Source organism: Hordeum vulgare, chromosome 4H (genome assembly GCF_904849725.1).
Source record: "Hordeum vulgare subsp. vulgare chromosome 4H, MorexV3_pseudomolecules_assembly, whole genome shotgun sequence".
NCBI lineage: Eukaryota > Viridiplantae > Streptophyta > Magnoliopsida > Poales > Poaceae > Hordeum > Hordeum vulgare.
Window position 1 is genome coordinate 330,893,507 of NC_058521.1, and position 15,668 is coordinate 330,909,174.

General features: G+C 42.0%; 1 protein-coding gene across 1 annotated transcript; it reads left to right on the forward strand.

Moving 5' to 3' along the window:
• The first annotated feature begins 1,118 nt into the window (after window positions 1-1,118).
• LOC123450498 (AT-hook motif nuclear-localized protein 20-like) lies at window positions 1,119-10,332 on the forward strand. The gene is made up of 2 exons (XM_045127711.1): window positions 1,119-1,301; window positions 9,865-10,332. The coding sequence occupies exons 1-2, from the start codon at window positions 1,119-1,121 to the stop codon at window positions 10,330-10,332; spliced, it is 651 nt and encodes a 216-aa protein (XP_044983646.1).
• The last annotated feature ends 5,336 nt before the right edge of the window (window positions 10,333-15,668 follow it).

The following is a 15,668-nucleotide window of genomic DNA, read 5'->3' on the forward strand; positions in this document are numbered from 1 at the left end:
CTACCACACCAGAGCTTCTACCTTGTGTGTTGAGAGACTCATCTCCCTCGCCGGACTCGTTCAGAAACTGATTGGTGACATCGACATTGCCAACTAAAATATCATCCCCGTGGATGATACCATGCATCACGTCTTCCTGATATTCGTCTCTACCGTGTGGATCCATAGTATCTACAAATTAATTAAACATAAAAAACTAAATTAACTAATAACTAAAACTATATACATCGAATAATCCACTTAATATTATCGAATATATAATCTGAATACATAAATAATACATCTCTCGAATACACTAATACATCGAATAATAACGACTGATCAGTCAACAAAGAGCCGTCGTACTACTGAGGCGCGGGCGGTGGACACCCAAAGAGCAGGGACCATCACCGGAACATAGCTCCGGTGAGATCCCATAAGAACCTGCCAGGTCCTGTCGAACCTGGCCTCCAACGCCTCCATGTACCGATGGATGTGCTCGTCCTCCTCCCTGACACGGCGACGTACGTCCTCCTCGGGGGCCGGTAACCTAGGCACCGAAAGTGGCCCCCGCGACCGCCACCAAAGAAGCTCCGGGTCGACGACGGGAGCCTGGTTCCTCACCAAGCTGCACGCCCCGGAAGCTAACTCCTACCAGTGCCAGCTCGGCGGAGCCGAGTCCCGCACACGCTGGCGCATATCAAGCAGGTGGCCGCCACGGAGTCGACGACGAGGATGCTAGATGAGCATCGTATATGTCCTACTACTTAAATTCCTACTGTTTAATAAAATTTTCTAAATATGTACACTCCTTCCGTTTCAAAATATAAGACCTTTAAAAGATTTCATCAGAAAACTACATACGGAGCAAATGTCAAAATTCTCATCAAACTTTTGCAAAAAAAACTAAACAACTAAAACAACTAAATTAACTAAAACAATATGAAACACTTAATTACCAAAAACAATATGGACACACTTATTAACTAAAACAATATGAACACTTAATTACCTAAAACAGTAATCCTAATTTTCTCTTTTACTATCTAATTAACTAATTTTATTTCTTAACCATAATTTTTCAGAGTGTTTCAGAGAGTGTGTGTGTATGTACGGCACCGGCGGCTCAAACATCGGAAATGGACCGGGAGCGGCGGGCCGGGGCTCCAATGCGGGAGATGGATCGGGCATCTCCGGTGGTGGCTAGGTGGGGGATGGGCTCGGGGAGGGGCGGCCATGGCGGCAATGGCGCGCGCATGGTCAAGCTCGTCGCGACCGCGGAGGAGACGGAGAAGAGGGCGGCTCACCTCGAGGGAGAAGAGGCCCGCGCATAGATCTGATGCCGGTGAGGAGGACGACGGGCATCGGCAATGGCGACAGCGAGGCGGACGTTGGGGCAGCCTGGCAGCGTCGAAATCGTTGTCGCGTGCGGCGCAGGAGAGCGAGAGGGGGAAGAAAAAGAAACTGGCAATGTTGGTGGTCGGAAAAATCGATGTCCCGCTTATATAGGACGGGCTTTAGCCCCGGGTCGTGGGAAGAACCGGGAGTAATGACCACCCTTTAGTCCCGGTTCGTCCCACGACCCGGGGCTAAAGGTAGTTTTCAGCAGGCGAAGAGGCGGGAAGGAGAGGGTCTTTAGCCCCGGGTCATGGCCAGACCCGGGACTAAATGGTGTCTTTAGTACCGGTTCTAGCAACGACCCGGGGCTAAAGCCCCGCGAAATGTTTAGTCCCACCTCGCCGAGCGAGGGGCGCTAGCACTAGTTTATAAGCCGTGCCGCAACAACTCCATCGAACTCCTCTCTAAAGCAGGCCTTCGGGCCTATCTGTCCTCTCGTTGCCTGTTGGTCCTATATTGGGCTCGCGGGCCTGCATCCTGGCCCACCTGTCGTGTAGGGTTTCTAGTCGTATGCAGGCCGTGATGGCCCAATAGGCGGCATTTTTTTGTCCTTTAATAATTTTTCTCTTTTATTTTTGTTTTGTATTTAAGATTTTAACAAAGGGATTTCATTCTTTTGAACTTATTTGAACTCCATACTTTTTGGGTGTTCAAAATGCACCATTCAAAGGCACATCACAAATTTTGAAGAATTTCTGACTTCATTTGATATTTTTCGTGCATTTACTTATTTTTTTTGCTAGTTGACCCTGAAATTTAAAAGCACTACAAATGAACTCTGAAAATGTTGAAAGTTGGCATGGTATCGTCATTTCACCCACATAGCATGTGATAAAAAGTTGAGAGGGTTACGACGAAAACTGGATGCACTTCGTGTATAAAACAGACAATCTCTCTCGAAGTATCACGGTTTCGAACGATAACTAATCTGTTAAAAAGGGATTTCATTCTGTTGAAGTTATTTTAACTCCATACTTTTTGTGTGTTAAAAATGCACCATTCAAAGGCACATCACAAATTATGAACAATTTCTCACTTCATTTGATTTTTTTCGTGCATTTGCTTATTTTTTAGCTAGTTGACCCTGAAATTGAAAAGCACTACAAATGAACTCTGAAAATGTTGAAAGTTGGCATGGTATAATCATTTCACCCACATAGCATGTGATAAAAAGTTGAGAGGGTTACGACGAAAACTGGATGCACTTCGTGTACAAAACGGACAATCTCCCTCGAAGTATCAAGGTTTCGAACGATAACTCATCTGTTACAAAGGGATTTCATTCTTTTGAACTTATTTGAACTCCATAATTTTTGTGTGTTCAAAATGCACCATTCAAAGGCACATCACAAATTTTGAACAATTTTTGACTTCATTTGATATTTTTCGTGCATTTGCTTATTTTCTTTAGCTAGTTGACCTTGAAAATGAAAAGCACTACAAATGAACTCTGAAAATGTTGAAAGTTGGCATGGTATCATAATTTCACCCACATAGCATGTGATAAAAAGTCGAGAGGGTTACGATGAAAACTGGATGCACTTCGTGTACAAAACGGACAATCTCTCTCGAAGTATCGGGGTTTCGAACGATAACTCATCTCTTATAAAGGGATTTCATTCCTTTGAACTTATTTGAACTCCATACTTTTTGTGTGTTCAAAATGCACCATTCAAAGGCACATCACAAATTTTGAACAATTTCTGACTTCATTTGATATTTTTTCGTGCATTTACTTATTTTTTAGCTAGTTGACCCTGAAATTGAAAAGCACTACAAATGAACTCTAAAAATGTTGAAAGTTGGCATGGTATCATAATTTCACCCACATAGCATGTGATAAAAAGTTGAGAGGGTTACGACAAAAACTGGATGCACTTCGTGTACAAAACGGACAATCTGCTGACATAGTACATACATTTAATACATTTGTACACATCACATAAAGTTAAATACATTACATAGATTTATATTTCGATCCCTTGCCTATGATCGCTTATGCCGTAACCATGGAGCATCTTCATTATTTAACGGGATGCTTGGGTCAATTTTCACTATGGAGCATCTGCATTATTTAACAATGTTTCTTTTCCCTGAAAGAACTATGTGACGCTTTGGCTCATCGTCTGATGTATTCATTTGCTTATTTTTATTTTTGTTGGTCTAGAGGACATGTCTTTCATGTAGAAAACCTGAGCCACATCATTGGCTAGGACGAATGGCTCGTCTCTGTAACCAAGATTCTTGAGATCAACTGTTGTCATTCCGTACAACTGGTCTACCTTTACCCCTTCTCCATTCATGTTCACCCAACTACACAAAAACAAAGGGACTTTCAAAGTAGGTCCGTAGTCAAGTTCCCATATATCCTCTATGTAACCATAGTATGTGTCCTTTTTCCCATTATCGTTTGTGAAATTATAGCGGAGACCACTCTTTTGGTTGGTGCTCTTTTTATCTTGGGCGGTCGTGTAAAAAGTATTCCCGTTTATCTCGTACCCTTGGAAATGTAATATAGTCGAAGAAGGTGACGCGGCCAACAAGTAGAGTTGATCTCCAACAGTGTTGTCATTCATGAGACGTGCTCGCAACCAACTGCCGAAAGTATCCATGTGTTTTTCTTCAATCCAGGAGATAGCCTTCCTCGGGAACTCGGAGCGTACAAAATTCTTGTGCTCCTCGATATACGAAGCCACGAAGGTGGAACTTTTTAGAACTGTGTAGTGTGCTTGAGTGAAAGAATGCCTGTCCCTACATATCACTGCTTTCTTTCCTAGTGTGCCTTTTCCACTCAGTCTCCCCTCATGTCGTGATTCAAGAATACCAATCGGCTTAAGGTCAGGAAGAAAGTCTAGACAGAACCCAATGACCTCCTCTGTTCCATAGAGCTTGGAGATGCTTCCTTCTGGCCTAGCATGGTTATGAACATATTTCTTTAAGACTCCCATGAATCTCTCAAATGGGAACATATTGTGTAGAAATACAGGACCGAGAATGGAAATATCATTGACTAGGTGAACCAGGAGATGCGTCATAATAATGAGGAAGGACGGGGGACCACCAACTCAAAACTGACAAGACATTGGACCACATCCTTCTGTAGCCTTTCCAGATGTTCTCGATCGATTACCTTCTGAGATATTGCATTGAGGAATGCACATAGCTTCACAATGGGTAATCGAACATTTTCCGGTAGAAGCCCCCTCAATGCAACCGGAAGCAACTGCGTCATAATCACGTGAAAATCGTGAGACTTCAGGTTCTGGAATTTTTTCTCTTCCATATTTATTAATCCCTTTATATTAGACGAGAAGCCAGCGGGGACCTTCATACTGCTCAGACATTCCAAAAAGATTTCCTTCTCTGCTTTGGTAAGAGCGTAGCTGCTTAAGTATTGATGCCCTTTTTCAGTCTTCTTGTCGTATGGGTCTTTCATATGTTGCTGCTCCTCCCGTGCTTCTGTTGTATCTTTTGGCTTCCCATACACGCCCAAGAAGCCTAGCAGGTTCACGCAAAGATTCTTCGTGACGTGCATCACGTCGATTGAAGACCGGACCTCTAGGTGTTTCCAATAGGGTAGCTCCCAAAATAAAGATTTCTTTTTCCACATGGGCACGTGTCCGGTAACGTCGTCTTTCGGAACAGATTGGCCACCAGGACCCTTTCCAAAGATTAATATTTGATCCAAATCCTTGACCATAGCCAATAACTCATCACCAGTAGGGAGGTTAGGCTTCTTCCGACGATCTGCCTCACCGTTGAAATGCTTGCCTTCCTTTCTTACGGGATGATTGGTCGATACAAATTGACGAGACCCCAGGTAGACAACCTTCTTAGATTTTTCCAAATATGTACCTTTAGTCTTATCTAAACAGTGCGTGCATGCATTGTATCCCTTGTTTGACTGCCCTAAAATGTTACTAAGAGCAGGCCAATCATTGATGGTTATGAACAACAATGCTCGTAGGTCAAATTCCTGCTGTTTGTGCTCATCCTACACACGTACAGCTGGTTTGGCCCACAACTGCAAAAGTTCATCAACTAATGGCCTTAGGTATACATCAATGTCGTTGTCGGGTTGCTTTGGTCCTTGGATGAGCATTGGCATCATAATAAACTTCCGCTTCATACACAACCAAGGAGGAAGGTTGCAGATACATAGAGTCACGGGCCAGGTGCTGTGACTGCAGCTCTGCTCCCCAGAAGGATTCATGCCGTCTGTACTTAGACCAAGCCATAAGTTCCTTGGGTCATCTGCAAAGTCCGGCCACTCCCTCTCAATTTTCCTCCACTGCGACCCATCTGCGAGGTGTCTCAACTTTTTCCCGTCTTTCTTACGCTTGTCTTTGTGCGATCGCATCAACTTGGCATGCTCATTGTTTCTGAAAAAATGTTTCAACCGTGGTATTATAGGAGCATACCACATAACCTTAGCAGGAACCTTCTTCCCGTGGGGCTCGTCATCGCCCTCAACATCACCAAGGTCATCCTGCCTGATCTTGTACCGACTTGCAGTGCATACCAGGCATTTATCCATATTCTTGTACTTCTCACTATGGTACAGGATGCAGTCATTAATGCAAGCATGTATCTTCTACACATCTAATCCAAGAGGGAAGATAGCCTTCTTTGCTTCGTATGTAGTCTCGGGGAATTCGTTATCCTTTGGAAGCTTCGGCTTTAATATTTTCAGTAACTTCTCAAATCCCTAGTCAGATAAACCAGATTCCGCCTTCCATTTCAACAGTTCCAGTGTGGTACCGAGCTTTGTGCTGCCATCTTCGCAATATGGGTACAACAACTTTTTATGATCCTTTAGCATGGCCTCAAACTTCAGCTTCTCCTTTTCTGTATCGCATTCTCTCTTTGCATCAGAAATGACCCGACCAAGACTATCAGCGGGCTCATCTGATGCCGATTATTCTTCACCTCCTTCTTCTTCATTGTCTTCCATTTTAGTATCACCGTGTTCTTCAGTGAACATAGGATAGTTGGCATCATCATCTTCTTCTTCATTGTCTTCCATCGTAACCCCTCTCTCTCTCCATGCATGGTCCAACAATAATATGAGGGCATGAAACCTTTCTGGAGCAAGTGGAGATGAATGGTTTTCGAGCTAGAGTAATCCTTCACGTTTAGACAACCAACACATGGACAAGGCATAAAATTATCCACTTTGTTTGCCTCAGCCACATCGATAAATTTATGCAGGCCTGCAATAAATCCGTAAGCGCGTTGTTCGCCGTACATCCATCGCTTCGTGCATCAATCTGGCATCATACATGAATAGTGAAATGACCACCGTACATTGACACACGCAATATTTTTTTATCAATTACACATGAAGAAAGTTGCTATCCTCAGAAGAGAATACCATTTCTTGTGAACTTTAGTGTAACTCGAGCATTAATTAGTCCTGGTTTGTAATGTACTCTGAAGTGTGCCGGTCACCATACATCCATTAGCGATTCATCTCTATTATGAAATTAAGTATATCAAAAAACTATTGCAGAACATCATGAATAAAGAAATGACCAAATTAATACAAGTTCATCATCATATTAAAACCAAAGCTCACTAGTGATCAAACGTTATTATGGCAAAACTAAATACATAAAGTTCTCTCATAAAACAACACACAATTATGTAAAACATTTAAATGCAACAACAAATGCAATCAAAATCGCAACTAAGGTAACAATTGACCCAACACCATAATGATACCAAGCCTCTTTATCAATGGCATATTTTCTAATATTCCTAATCTTCAAGCGCATTTCATCCATCTTCGAGCGCATTGCATCCATCTTCAAGCGTTGTGCATCCATCTTCAACAACATCACATCGATCTTCATCTTGCGATCATCGATGACATCGGCAACATGCAACTCCAGTTCCATATTCTTGTCCTCTATTATTTTCAATTTTTCCTTCAAGTATTTGTTTTCTTTTTCAACCAAATTTAACTTCTCGAGAAGAATTTCTATGTGGGTTGGAATTTCCGGTTCAACTACCTCCTAGATTAAAAAATATATGTCATGTTGGTCGTCATAAACAATAAATAAAACAAATAGTTATAAAAGATAATATATACCACATCCGAATCATAGACAGGACGAGGGCCAACGGAGGCGGATACCAAAACCATCGTACTATATAATAACAAAAAATATTTAAAGTAAGTAATTTATACAAGTATGTATCTAAATCATACAAGTAAGAATTTTTTTTCTTTTAAAAAGAAGACAAGAACAAGAGGCTCACCACGATGGTCGTGACGAGATCGGCACGGGGCGATCGACAACGGTGAGGACGGGCACGGGACGACACCCTACCCATGTGCAGACTCTAAGAAGTTAATGTGAGCATTTCAAATGAGCTAAACTAGCAGTGACACATGAAAGGATGAAGTAGCTAACCTTTTAAAACACTTGTGGAGTTGGTGCACGGCCAAACGTAGACAAATATTGAGGAAAATGGAGTTTGGAGGTCGAGTTTGGAGAGGACAAAGCTTAACTAGTGTTGTTCAGGCATTTCATCGAACACGTCAAGTGCATGAACTAGAGTGGCAAGGGTGGCATATGGCATGGGCACACTTCAGCCAAAAAAGAGAGAGTGGGCAGGGGCGACGGTATATATAGGCAGAACTTTAGTCCCGGTTTTTCTCTAAAACCGGGACTAATAGCCTTCCTTTAGTCCCAGTTCGTGCCACAAACCGAGACTAATGATCCGCGGCACGCCACCTGGGAGTCGCTGGATCTTTAGTCCCAGGTTTTTCTCCAAACCGGGACTAATGAGGTGAACCGAACCGGGACCAATGCCCCGGCAAATCGAACTGGGACCAATGCCTGCCATTGATTTCAGTTTTGATTTGAACCGGGACTAATGGTCTTTCGGCCCTCGGCCGAAAGACCCTTTTTCTACTAGTGATATGGACAAGTTTAAATGTTTAATTGTTAATTGTAAACTTTTAGACTTTGTAGGTTTGGACGTATAACAATTATTAATTACCTCTTTTCTATTTTTTATATGCCTACAATACAATATTTTGGTATATTATATAGATAGGTGCATCGAACTATGGTATAATACAAAAAAATATTTATATAAGTTGGCAAGTTCCTATTTAATCTACCGACTAATGGTCGGCCAATTAATCGAGTTAATAGACTAATTCATTGATTAATCACTACTCCCAAGCTGACCGAGAAGCTACGAGTTACTGATTTCTTAACCACAAATACACTTTAACTAGCATCAGTTCATGTTACGTAATTATATTTTGGTTGACCAAAGTATCCCACCCTGTGGTGTAATCATAATTCAGAGCGGCAAACCAAATTTCCTAATTGTGCCCCTGCCTTCTTATAGGATGATCTTGTGGATAACACTTCTACTCAGGGTGTTGGTAAATGGAATACACATATAGAAATCACTGTGGCATGAAAATTCAAGAAAAGGGTCAAACTTTTCTTGCAAGAACATCTACACGGGTGGGTCATGTGGCAAACACTCCAATTACTTGTGGGATATGTTTGTCAGAAGCATTAACAATGTGACACACCTTTCAAGTGTGCACGAGAGGGTTGCGGTATAGTTTTCAAGTGGATGTGGGCTTTGGCGAATCATTTGCAAGTTTCTACTGGGAAAAATCCCTATAAACAGTTATAACACTTGCTATATACTACAGGAGGTCAAAGACGACACATGCCATCTGAATGGTGGAGTTAACAACCATGTCACATCCTTTTCTTGATATGTTAGCTTGATATAAAATGGAGGAAAATATGCTTGGAGCTAGAGGGTGATGGGGTGGAGAATGACAAGGGTAACCTATTAGACACATGCTGTCGATAGCACATGCTTTGCCTTGAGCGAGATGGAATTCTCAAATTTCTCTATATGCACAACAAAGGGGTGTCTTGACGCAAGTTGTATAACTAAGTTTTTTCATGTTAGATGTGCACATCACAAAGGGCATCTTATGATCTTGACGCAAGATGACCAGCTTAATTTTTTCATAGAGTTATAGGTGCATTGCTTACCAGTATCTTGTGATTGTCGCCTTCGCCAGAAAAAAATATAAAAGATGTTAATAACAATCTAATGTTCTCTCAAGCTAGGACATCCAAGTCAATAAATGTTCCCTACAGGAGGCTCGTTTGAGCGAAGGGCGTCATGAGGGAGAAACACTCCCATCGAACACTCATAAATCGCCATGCTATAACAGATACGTTTTTCATGTGATTATAGAAAAGAGATGTTTTACAGTACATCCGGACGATATGGACCGTCCATCGGAGCGAATTCGACGGCCCAGATCTTATGCAATACATAGACTTCAGGTGTATTATATCTGACCCCGAGGGGAATTTTCAGGAGAGGAAAATTTTCGAACTGTCAGCGGTTTCCCTCCCAAAATTTCGAGGGCATTTTCGGTATCAATTTTAGGGGTATTTTAGGTCCGATTTTTATCCCATTCGCTAGGGTTTTGCCGGCTCCGTCGTCACGCTCCACGGTCGCTTTGAGATCCTCTCCCTCTCCGCCGCCTTCCTCCCGTCGCCATGCCCGCCGGGAGCCACCGGTCTCGCCGTCTACCTCGCCGGTGGGCAGGGCCAGGTCGTGGGAGGCACGATCATCGGGGAGCTCGTCGCGTCCAGCTTCATGGTCGTCACGGCCACTTTCTCCAACGCCACCTACGAGCGCCTCCCGCTCGTCGATGAAGAGTCTGGGGAGGCGGCCGCGGAAGCCACCGGATCCGACGGGATGCAGCTGCCAAACGGACCGGCACCGGGAGGAAACAGAGGGATGGGTGCGGCAGTCGGCATGCCCGGACTGCCAGACCCATCGTCGATGCTATTCTACAACCTGCCGCCCAACCTCATGCCTAATGGCGGCGGTCAGATGCCACACGACGTGTTTGTCTCCTTCCGGCCGCCACTGACAGCCTTCTAGCTATAGCTAGCTAGCCTGCAGCGAGGTGTCTCGACTTTCGATCGACCCCCCCCCCCTCTTTTTCTCTTGCTCCGTTCTTCTTTCTTTGAAGCTTCACGTATCACTGTTATGATCTCTTTCCTTGTTTTGATCTAGGTACTATACTGTTTAATTATTAGGTAGCTTTGATTGTTTTCGAGTGGGCTTAATTACTCATGGATCAAGGAGAAACTGCAATTTTTGATCTCGTCGTCACTCGTGAGCACAGTTTTGATCACAATAGCACCGATATAGCGTTTAGCATCATGTATAATTTTGCGTCTTCAAAGGCATTTCACATAGCTTCAATCTAGACTATTTGTCATTGCTTGCTATTTAAAACTTTGATCATCAGAATGTTGATCTATCGTATACGTATGGTCTAGGCCATGTGCCATTACTTTTTTTTCTATTGACTTTTTTCTCGCCAAAACCGGTTGAATGGATGGGAGGAACCCGGTTTCTTCTCGTATACCGTCTTCGCCCCATATATCTGTCATGTTCATCTCACGTCCAAACCATGCCACCCATTTGTTCCTTCAGATATCACAGGATATGATGACGCATGGGCGTGATCGCCAATGATCATCAATACAGGAGACGTGGTTGGTACACAAATTTCTTGCCCTCCAATGTTTGATCTTGTAGCTTAGTTTTTCTCGTTGGTTATGTTGTTTGGCCAGGGACAGATTTTTTTGGTGTTGGACAAATTGTTTTAGTGAACTAGCTATGCACTGAGGTGCGTGGAAGCTTTTTATTCATGTGCCAGTACCATAAGTTGGTCATCAAATGTTATGAATTTCACCTCTGGCCTACCTCAACTTGTTTGCTATTGAAGTACTTGTTGTTGATGCTGTTAATGGATTGTTTTAGTCTATGTATTAGGGTGTGAGAGAGAGGTTTAGTGGCTTGATCGAAAACTATGGCTTAATTTGTGCGCAAATTATGTTTGATTGTTTAAATTTGCTGCAAATCAGCCGAATTGATGTCAAATTTTACAGTTTGTGGGTTGGCAAGGGCCGCGGTAGAAGAGAACCCACATCACAAATATTCTGTTTTATGGTTCTGCGATGCAGGTTCTGTTCTACCGGGCTCTCGCCATCCATAAAAAGCTTTTTTGTGAACTGTTAACAAAAATAATATATAGTTTCAAGACTACGCTCACCAACACATGGGAGCTGATTATTCCTAAGCACTTCTTGAACAATAATAAAAGATTTGTATCCTAATCTTGCATGCCACTGTTCTCAAGAAAGATTCATGACACGACAAACTTGTTTATTGAACCTTCTAAATTTGGGAATTAATGGGTAGAGCGCATGCACACATATACCTCGGTAGAGAATGTCCCTCGTGACCTAATCCCGGATCAAAATGAAATAGGGGTAAAACTGCAAAAATACTTTATTGTCAAGAGCAATACAATGAATAGAAAGGAGATATTTATTTCAATCAAAGTATTGTAACCAATAGTATTGAAGTTTTACAACTTGACTCATCCTCAGTGGACTAAGAACGTGGCTAAGAAACCTTCTTCGGGACTAAAACCCAAACACACCCTACTGGATCGCTTTATAGCCAAGTGTACACTCCATATGTAAGAATGATCCACACTGCTGGACTAACTGCTTGCATCTTCATCGTCTTCAACCGCAGTTGCATCCGATAGCCTAGCATGGTACTGCTTGAACCTTTTCCTGTATTTCATTTTTTTGTAGGGTGAATCGACAAGCGCAACATGTAGCTCTCTTCTGAATTCGTCGATGTTGGCCCGCATGCGAGGATATGTTAGTATCGTTCCATAGGTTTCAGAAAATGACAGAATTTTAGGTGTTACTCTACGTACTTGGTCATATTGCATCCTCAGTTTTTCTCCCGTAAATAATTCAATGTTCTTGAGCATGTACTGCACACTGCAACGTTTTATTTTGTTAGATCAACATTTTAGATATTAACAATCTAAAACAAAAACAAAAGCTAATATTGTTAACTGATCTCTAATCGCCTTTTGGCACTATAATTTTCCGTACTGACCATTGCGTCACGTTAATGTCTTCCCATGCATTGCTTTCTATTCCATTGATTCGCATCGCTGCTCTCAGATGCGCTTCCATCTCACGTACCTGCAAGACCAATGGGATGAGAAGTTGCCTACGACTAATACTTACATACGATGTTGAATCCTTTGTTATAATTAAATATGTTGAAATTCTCACCACATTATGTACTTGTCTGGGTATCATACAGTAGAAAAATGAATCAAGAACATGAATCTCCTTCCTTCTAGGGTTTACAACCACAAGGAACCAGTGGACCTTTAAACTGGGCGTAGGTAGGAAAACCTCGAGTGCACAAATAATTAGATCAACGTGTATAGTAATAAAAAATTTGTTCTACGTCAGGTTAAAATACCATATCATGTTTCACGTAGTTGGTGCCTTGTGTTGTTCCAGGAATGCGTGCCAAAACGTCCTTGTAGCACTTCTCTATCATACCATCTCTTTCGAGCTTAACGACGCCGGCCACCCTCTCAATGTAAACCAATTGGCCGTCTCTTGTGTCAGTTGGTTCATCATGACACATGAGCTCGATCTCAAAATCAACCACCTAGAACAATAATCAAGTTAATTGTATCGTACAAAAATGAAACTTCATAAACTAATTTGTGAAATATCTTACTTCGTCACACAACCATGCAACGTTAGTTGAATCAACTTTTTAGGTGAGGCATTGCAAATGCTTCGTTAGCACAATAATGTCATCAACTAAGACCATTTGTTCTTCACGATTTGTACTATTGATTAGTGACGCCACGAAATCCTGTCGATACTCGTCTAGGTGGTCCGTGTGGGTTTCAGGAACTTTTGACCTCTTTTTTAATTTTCTAGAGCCGATTTTCTTCTTTTTATTGTTCGTGTCCTCGGAATCATTTGTAGACTCTGATGGAGTCTTGTTTTTCCTTTTTTTTCTTCTCAGTAGAGTATGAAACATACTCGTCATTCTTAAATAATTGCAATGCCATTCTTTTGGCGTGAATCAACACACTTACTTCTTACTGCTTTCGAAAGGATTTATCATGGTTGTCCTCATCTGTGACGGCACGGGACTCTTCACGCTCTCACGATCCCGTATCCTTCACAGAGTGGTGCTTACTCCGTGTGTTGAACGGATTCTATCATACGAAATAAACCGTGTGTTAGCCTTTAGCAGATTCTTTCTCAGTTATAGGTAAAATGTGCATTACCTGGAAAGTTTCAAGGCTTGTCGTGGCTTTGGAATGCATTTGCCGTTGCAAACTAAGAGCACCCTCGATATCATGCACCTCTTTGAAAAGCTTATGAATATCATTGAGATGTTGTTTCATTTTTGCATCAATTCTTTCGACTGATTCATCATGTACATGGAATATCACATGTTATTTTTGAAACGACAATGATTGTTTCATGATTAAGTTAACATGTGTACATTAAAATCTTCATCAAGGTTCTTCATGGGGGGCTCCATGTCATCATTTTTTATTCCCTGCTTACAATGGTGCTTGGCAGCGACCTGCGTGACATGCTTTAGTTTCCCCTGGTCAAAAGCCTGCTCAACATTCTCAACAGAGGCCTCCATTGGGTGTGAGGTTGCCCCAAGGTGAGAAAGATGTATGTCCGCCACTCGTGGAAATATTCCATCGTGTTTTTTCTTTAAAAAATACATGTTAGTCTGGGGTGTTTTCATAGTAAACCAATTTAGAAAAAAAAACGTGTAGATGTAAATTTCCAATTATATATACTAATATCATAATTCTATGCTTACGTTCAATTCTTTGACGAGGTCCTCCGTGAGCTTGCCATTTGTACAGGTAGGCCTAAGGCACTCATCCTTATTCTTTTCAAAGGTGTACATCCTATCGACTCGTTCTGCACCGGCCTCCCGCACGAGGGAGGCAACTTCTTGCAAATCAGTCAATACACGTCTGACGAGTACCTTAATCTGAGCCTTTGAAACAGTTAGAAATCATATAACTAGATACTAGTTGGAATTTTACAATATATATTTGTGCCTGATGTAACTCATTTACCTGAGCGCGAGTCATCGGTTTGGCCAGCGTACCATCTTGTGCTAGAATGAAAGGCCTCATCAGGTGCTCAACATACTGTAGTTTAGTGTCGTTAGTATCATTTAGAAAATATATATGTTCCATAAACCAGGCAGTGTGCTCACATTTTATCTCTCCAACTCCCAGATAATTATTCTGGATTATATTGTCAACCTTTTTTGCCTTTTCCTCGCTCCAGTTCTGGATCAGCGGCCTTAACCTTGATTCATACCAAATGCTAGAGTCCAATTGGTGCACTCTAAACTTCTCGTAGTACCATGTCTGCATGACAACAAAAGCAGTTAACAAACATTCTCGTACATTATGTAATGTATGTTAGGTAACTGATAATTGTACTAATGTGAATTACCTGCAACAGTGGTAGATTCCCCTCCAGAATTGCCTCATCATTTACATAGTTCTTCAAGCTATCCATAAGATTGTCAAGCCTTAGCTGTGCAAGATTTGTTCCCTTTATCGTCTCAACGTTTCTAGCAATCACAATATATTTATTATGCACATACTCCTCTTTTGTTCGGCATACATATTTGCCTATGGTGTACAAGACAAATGGCCTGGCAAAATTTGATGAGTTGATGCCTTTCATCTTGGCTAGCAATCCTTTGAAAGTTATTTTGGTGTCATTACGGTCTTCTAGTTTCTTCCACAAATCCATATTATCATCAAGATTTGAAGGGATGTGCTTCTTCCCATCGCACGACATGCGTGTTATATGCGCTACATCTTCTAGTGTGATCATACATGGTCTCCCATTGATGATAAAGGCAACCTGCTCTGCATCATATGAATTAGCAATGGCCACACACAGTACACGTCTAATTTTGATGCTAAGTGTCTTGAGAAGCCCACCCAGTCCTATCAACTAGATGTACATCCTTTGCTGCGTGTTCAATCCGTTTATGAACTCCTCATATGGTGGCAAAGTAGCATCTTGGGTTCAATGGATGTGCAAGTGTGATTAGATTCAGCATGGTATACGATTTAAACACTCATACAGACGACTACTACGGAAGGAAAAAAAGAAGACAAGTGCTCGCTACACTAGGCGCTAATCATACAGACGACTACCAGATCCGTGGTCTCCTCAACTATACGCGCTAATCATGGTCAATAGTATTTAATTAAAACCTGGCACAAAAAAGCAGCGGTTGTAGGAGGAGATCGTGGGGAGTTACCAGAGGATTAATGTTTGGCTCTATCTTTCGGTCTTGCT

Excerpts from the sequence above, each read along its gene's own strand:
- LOC123450498 (XM_045127711.1), top strand. The coding sequence starts at position 1,119 with ATGGACCGGGAGCGGCGGGCCGGGGCTCCAATGCGGGAGATGGATCGG. Across the intron at positions 1,302-9,864 it reads CTCACCTCGAGGGAGAAGAG|GGTTTTGCCGGCTCCGTCGT; the intron begins GCCCGCGCATAG and ends CCCATTCGCTAG.